At 47.6% G+C, this 7,500-nt stretch overlaps 1 protein-coding gene across 1 annotated transcript in view; it reads left to right on the forward strand.

Moving 5' to 3' along the window:
• Positions 1-7,500, forward strand: part of LOC128686265 (fat-like cadherin-related tumor suppressor homolog) — a 68,833-nt gene that overhangs the window by 43,622 nt on the left and 17,711 nt on the right. Inside the window, exons 24-25 of the mRNA XM_070085694.1 lie at positions 1-1,544; positions 1,750-2,041. The exon at positions 1-1,544 is cut by the window's left edge and continues 832 nt beyond it. Coding sequence (XP_069941795.1) covers positions 1-1,544; positions 1,750-2,041 — 1,836 coding nt within the window. The remainder of the gene's footprint in view (positions 1,545-1,749; positions 2,042-7,500) is intronic.

Genomic DNA, 7,500 nt, shown 5'->3' on the forward strand with positions numbered 1-7,500 from the left:
TGTCTGTCCCGTTCAACACTCAACTCTCAAGTTTAGTAGCGCCAAAGTTCATGCAAAAAGCTGGCTGTGTCTGCGATCAGGGTTATGGAGGCGGAGAGTGTGAAACCCTGGTGAATGCTTGTGGTCACCGACCATGTGCAGAGTATGAGGAGTGTACGCCCACTGACGCAAGCACCAGAGGTTATACTTGCCAGTGCCCCTCGGGGCGCGCCGGACCCTCCTGCCAAGTAGATCTAACAAAATGTCGCAACCCTTCATGTCATTATCCGCTGAGGCCTTTGTCTTTCAGAGGCAAGAGTTATGCGCAGTATAATGTGGCCAGACAAACCGAAAGCAGTTCTCTGGTGCTCAGCGTTTTCCTGCGTACCAGGAATCCAGTGGGCACAATTGTCTTCGTTGCAGGAGATGTAGACTACAGTATACTGGAGGTGGTTGGTGGTCACGTCCAGTACCGCTGGGATTGTGGGAGTGGGGAAGGTCTGGTCAGAGTCTCAACCATTAGAGTGAACAACGATCAGTGGCATTTTATCAACCTGACTCGCGAAGGTACAATCTCTACTCTTAGTGTGGATGGTGAGATAAGCTCGGGAGCGGCGCCTGGTGCTAATGATATCTTAAATATGGATTCAGACTTCATGTATATAGGTGCCACCGTCAAAACTGAACGAACTTCTGGAATGTCTTCCTATTCCCAGAGTAGTCTTGGCTTCGTAGGCTGCCTCGACCAAATTACCATAGACGGCATAGAGCTTCCTGTAAGTATTACAGGATCTTCATCAGGTGGTGCTGTACTGAAACGTTTGGCAAATGTTGAACTGCAGTGTCCTCATACTTTGTCTCCTGCCGGCGTGTGTGGTTCATACCCTTGCCTGAATGGTGGCACCTGTAGTGAAAATGGAAAATCCTATAAGTGCACTTGTCCTCCGCGTTTCACAGGTGCTCAGTGCCAGGTAGACACAGCACCTTGCTCTTCCTCGCCTTGTCTTAATGGTGGAAAATGTATTGTTGTTGGCCACACGTATAGTTGCCAGTGTGAGTCGAAATTAAGTGGAAAACGTTGTGAATATGGAGTGTTTTGTAACCCTAACCCATGTCAGAATGGCGGCCGATGTGAAGAAGGTGCTGACGGACCTATATGCAAATGTCAGCACTTCACAGGTGCCATGTGTCAGTTAGATATTGATGAATGTACTCGTAACCCCTGCCAGAGCGGAGGTACATGTCTCAATTTCTATGGTGGCTTCAAATGTATATGTTCGTCGAATGTAACCGGCGAGTATTGTACAGAGGCCATAACCAAGCCACAGACCCCGTCCTCTCCCCTCAACATCACCTTGGAAGAGCTTGTATGCATCTTGGCAGTCTTCCTGGGCTGCGTGGTGGCCATGTTGCTGCTAGTGGCCTGGCAGCGACGACGCTGGAGACACAAGCGTCACCAGCAAAACAATCGCATCAAGCTCACCGACCACCACGTCAAGAATGACCTCAAGGCCAATGATGCGCCCAAGAGAAATTCCAAAATTTGCAACGTGGAAGCTGACCAGGTAATGGACACGATTTTATGGATTATATTTATTATTTTCATGTAGATATACAGTAGATGCAGTAGAAAACTTCTAAATTTTTTTTGTTTTAGAGTTATCTTCATATACTTTGTCCAACACATTGCCATTTGCTTCTTATTCCTTTTTTTATTTCCTTGCCCGTTTTTGAGTTTCCTTTCCTTTCGTTGCTGTTGACGGCACACAGCAGGGCCCTCCGCTGCCGCCGCGTCCGGCGTCCTACACCCCCAGCGGCACCGACTCCGTCATACTCAACACACTCAAGCATCTGGCAGACCTGTCCGCAGCGGGCCACGAAAGCCTGGAGCTGGAAACATTGTCGAGGTGCTCCCATGAGTTCCTCCATAGCCTTAACAAGCCTGTGGTGGTGCCGCCCAACCTCTCACCGCCGCCTCCCTCCAACAGTGATTCGGACTCGCTCCACAAGCCCTGGGACCACCACAACAACCTTAATGACTCGTACTTCATGCCCATCAAGGGTGAGTCACTCAGAGTGTGACTGGCAATACACAAAAACAATATATCACCTGCTTTCTTTGGCTCTACAGACAGGGACAACCACTGCTTCACCTCAGTAATGATCAGTGTGGGGGAGCTGCCATTCCTTCCTAGCTTCATCAACAACATCTCGGTTACTGTAACACTAATGTTTCAGATATATGACAGTACACTACTATTCCAAGATGGCACCGCCAGACTTCAGATTACTAGACAAGCGATATAACTTAGATTAAAGAGTAGCTCTCTCTCGTACAGAGACCTGATTCAGGTTTGAAAACCTCACACATCACCTCATGTGAACCCGCCCACACAAGGCACTCTTATAACTGCCTATTTAACATCTCTCTAGGATTTGTCGTCAGTATTTGATATACAAATCTGTGGTCCTCATCCTATTTTATTTATTTGCGCTTAGTGGCCTTAGTTTAGCCAGCTTGATGCCCTTCACCCATCAGAACCATCCTCACCATCATTCATTTTCTTCTGTGTCGAATTGGTTTTGTGTAAAATGTTTTATCGACTGGGGGCTTCAGAGTTTTTCAGAGTTCAGTGAACATTCGTCATTAACTGAGATTTTATCTTAATGTTTTAGGAAACCAACTTAAATTTGCGGTAATGTACGAGGAGACAGGTTCACGCTGTCTGCTAGCCAGTCACTCTTTTGCTCCAGTATTAAAAAAATGACTCGGTAATATTATTCTATTTTGCAAAATGCACGATAAGTGATGGAGGCTGTATGACATGTCCGCCAATCAGGAAAGATACTCCAACTGTACTCAGAGCTCGTTATTGGTTGTTGAACATCAAGCAGCACCACAAATGAACTTAAATATGGTCATCAGTTGTTTAAAACTTCCTCTCTCTCCCATTTCACTATTCACTCCCGTATAGTTCATTGCCTTCAAAGTTCCAGTATTATGAGAAGCAGCGACTCAACTGTGCTGGCACCCTGGGTGGCATCAACTATGCTGGCACCCTGGGTGGCATCAACTGTGCTGGCACCCTGGGTGGCATCAACTGTGCTGGCACCCTGGGTGGCATCAACTGTGCTGGCACCCTGGGTGGCATCAACTGTGCTGGCACCCTGGGTGGCATCAACTATGCTGGCACCCTGGGTGGCATCAACTGTGCTGGCACCCTGGGTGGCATCAACTGTGCTGGCACCCTGGGTGGCATCAACTGGGCTGGCACCCTGGGTGGCACCAACTGTGCTGGCACCCTGGGTGTCATCAACTGTGCTGGCACCCTGGGTGGCATCAACTATGCTGGCACCCTGGGTGGCATCAACTGTGCTGGCACCCTGGGTGGCATCAACTGTGCTGGCACCCTGGGTGGCATCAACTGTGCTGGCACCCTGGGTGGCATCAACTGTGCTGGCACACTGGGTGGCATCAACTATGCTGGTACCCTGGGTGGCATCAACTGTGCTGGCACCCTGGGTGGCATCAACTATGCTGGCACCCTGGGTGGCATCATTTATGCTGGTACCCTGGGTGGCATCAACTATGCTGGCACCCTGGGTGGCATCAACTATGCTGGCACCCTGGGTGGCATCAACTATGCTGGCACCCTGGATGGCATCAAGGCGAAGACATCAAAACTTTGAGTAACTCAGTTGCTGGTGTGGGAGAACTCTACATAATGATGCAAAAGCGTTAAACCCTTGAGGATCATTCATCGAATTTCAAAAGGGATTATCGAGATTCGATATCAGGTAGTGTACAGTATGGTATAAACCTTGGTAATAAATACCGACAAGTTGGTTTAGAAGTGATCAAGGTCCCAGGACCGAAACGTTTTCTAATATGGCATAGTGTTTGTTTACGTGTCTTTCTAAACCAGTGTACAGTATACTGTCCGTAAGAGAATATGCACAGTGGGCAGCTCTCGGCTGTTTTGCATGACAATATCTTCCTATAGTTACCCTACCCAGAACTCTGCAGGTGGAGGTACCCAGTCAGTACCAGTTATCTCTTCCTTTTACTGTTATTTAAATTTAAATCTGCAGTTTAATACCTCATTTCAAATCCCAGCCCAATCTAAAGTATACTACATGTCGAATAAAAGTGACAGTACCACCTGCTGCACCACCACCACCACTACTACTACTACTACTACTACTACTACTACTACTACTCCATACTCCCATTCAACCTCTCCCTTCCCTGTCCTCTCTCTTATATTCTCGCTTCCTTCCCTTCTCACTTTGTGATCCAAGTTGGATCGAAACATCGTCATAAGTTGCAGTCTCTCACGTGTGAGTCATTAGCTACATACCCCCCTCCCCAAACCCTCAGGATGTCATCAGCACACACGGGTACCTGTTTACTGATAAATGAGCCGGGGTAGTAAAATTTTGCCTCTAGCTTCGACTCGGCCAACGACTGAACCCAGGACCGTCGGTTGTGAGACGAAGTTGCTTTAACAGAGCTACAATCCACTACTTTGTTATTTATTTTGCTCCATGAACTCAGCCTGTGTGTGTGTGTGTGTGTGTGTGTGTGTGTGTGTGTGTGTGTGTGTGTGTGTATGTGTGTATGTGTGTATGTGTATGTGTATGTATGTGTATGTGTGTGTGTGTGTATGTGTGTGTATGTGTATATGTGTGTGTGTGTGTGTGTGTGTGTGTGTGTGTGTGTGTGTATGTGTATGTGTGTATGTGTGTGTGTGTGTGTGTGTGTGTGTGTGTGTGTGTGTGTGTGTGTGTGTGTGTGTGTATGTGTGTGTGTATATGTGTGTGTGTGTGTGTGTGTATGTGTGTGTGTGTGTGTGTGTGTGTGTATGTGTGTGTGTGTGTGTATATGTGTGTGTGTGTGTATATGGGTGTGTGTGTGTGTATATGGGTGTGTGTGTGTGTACTCACCTATTTGTACTCACCTATTTGTGGCTGCAGGGGTCGAGTCCTAGCTCCTGGCCCCGCCTCTTCACCGGTTGCTACTGGGCCCTCTCTCTCCCCGCTCCATGAGCTTTATCAAACCTCGTCTTAAAACTGTGTATGGTTCCTGCCTCCACTACGTCATTTTCTAGGCTATTCCACTGCCTTACAACTCTATGACTGAAGAAATACTTCCTACTATCTCTCTGACTCATTTGTGTCTTCAACTTCCAATTGTGGCCTCTTGTTTCTGTGTCCCCTCCCTGGAACATCCTGTCTTTGTCCACCTTGTCTATTCCACGCAGTATTTTATATGTCGTTATCATGTCTCCCCTGACCCTCCTGTCCTCCAGTGTCGTCAGGCCGATTTCCCTTAATCTTTCTTCATAGGACATTCCCCTTAGCTCTGGAACTAACCTTGTCGCAAACCTTTGTACTTTCTCTAGTTTCTTGACGTGCTTTATCAAGTGCGGGTTCCAAACAGGTGCTGCATACTCCAGTATGGGCCTGACATACACGGTGTACAGTGTCTTGAATGATTCCTTACTAAGGTATCGGAATGCTGTTCTCAGGTTTGCCAGGCGCCCATATGCTGCAGCAGTTATCTGATTGATGTGTGCTTCCGGAGACATGCTCGGTGTTATACTCACCCCAAGATCTTTCTCCTTGAGTGAGGTTTGCAGTCTTTGGCCACCTAGCCTTTACTCTGTCTGTGGTCTTCTGTGCCCTTCCCCTATCTTCATGACTTTGCATTTGGCAGGATTAAATTCGAGAAGCCATTTGCTGGACCAGGTGTCCAGTCTGTCCAGGTCTCTTTGAAGTCCTGCCTGGTCTTCATCAGATTTAATTCTCCTCATTAACTTCACATCATCTGCAAACAGGGACACTTCTGAATCCAACCCTTCCGTCATGTCGTTCACATATACCAAAAATAGCACTGGTCCTAGGACCGACCCCTGTGGGACCCCGCTCATCACAGGTGCCCACTGTGATACATCATTACGTACCATGACTCGTTGTTGCCTCCCTGTCAGGTATTCTCTGATCCATTGCAGTGCCCTTCCTGTTATATGCGCCTGATGCTCTAGCTTCTGCACTAATCTCTTGTGAGGAACTGTGTCAAAGGCCTTCTTGCAGTCCAAGAAGATGCAATCAACCCACCCCTCTCTCTTTTGTCTTACTTCTGTTATTTTATCATAAAACTCCAGAAGGTTTGTGACACAGGATTTGCCTTCCGTGAATCCGTGCTGGTTGGCATTTATACTCCTGTTCCGTTCCAGGTGCTCCACCACTCTCCTCCTGACAATCTTCTCCATAATTTTGCATACTATACACGTCAATGACACAGGTCTATAGTTTAGTGCCTCTTTTCTGTCTCCTTTTTTTAAAAATGGGAACTACATTTGCCGTCTTCCATACCTCAGGTAGTTGCCCAGTTTCCAGGGATGTGTTGAAGATTGTGGCAAGTGGCACGCACAACATATCTGCTCCCTCTCTAAGGACCCACGGGGAGATGTTGTCCGGTCCCATTGCCTTTGAGGTATCGATGTCCCTTAGCAGTTTCTTCACCTCCTCCTCATCTGTATGTATGTCGTCCAACACTTGTTGGTGTATTCCTTGCTGGTGTCCCCATCTGGTCTGTCCCCCCAGAGTCCTTCCTGTCTCTACTGTAAATACTTCCTTAAATCTCGTGTTGAGCTCCTCACATACCTCTTGATCGTTTCTTGTGAGTTCTCCACCTTCTTTCCTCAGCCTTATCACCTGGTCCTTGACTGTTGTCTTCCTCCTAATGTGGCTATACAACAGTTTCGGGTCAGATTTGACTTTCGATGCTATGTCGTTTTCATACTGTCGCTGGGCCTCCCTCCTTATCTGTGCATACTCGTTTCTGGCTCTTCTACTAATCTCCTTGTTTTCCTGGGTCCTATGCCTCCTGTACCTTTTCCATTCTCTGTTGCACTTAGTTTTTGCCTCCCTACACCTTCGGGTAAACCAAGGACTCGTTTTGGTCTTCCTATTATTTCTGTTTCCCTTGGGAACAAAACTTTCCTCTGCCTCCTTGCACTTTGTTGCCACATATTCCATCATCTCGTTTACTGATTTTCCTACCATTTCTCTGTCCCACTGAACCTCCTGCAGGAAGTTTCTCATATCTGTGTAGTCCCCCCTTTTATAGTTTGGCCTGTCCCCTTCAGTTCCTGTTACCTTCTCCACTTGTAACTCTACTATATAGTCAAAACTCAGCACCACATGATCGCTAGCTCCAAGGGGCCTCTCGTAAGTGATGTCCTCAATGTCCGAACTGCTCAGGGTGAACACAAGATCCAGTCTTGCTGGCTCATCCTCCCCTCTCTCTCTGGTTGTGTCCCTGACATGTTGATGCATGAGGTTTTCAAGTACCACATCCATCATCTTGGCTCTCCATGTTTCGGGACCCCCATGTGGCTCCAGGTTTTCCCAGTCGATCTCCCTGTGGTTGAAATCGCCCATTACCAGTAACTTTGCTCTGCTCGAGTGAGCTCTTCTTGCCACCTCAGCCAGTGTGTCCACCATCACCCTGTT

Source organism: Cherax quadricarinatus, chromosome 17 (assembly GCF_038502225.1).
Source record: "Cherax quadricarinatus isolate ZL_2023a chromosome 17, ASM3850222v1, whole genome shotgun sequence".
Lineage (NCBI taxonomy): Eukaryota > Metazoa > Arthropoda > Malacostraca > Decapoda > Parastacidae > Cherax > Cherax quadricarinatus.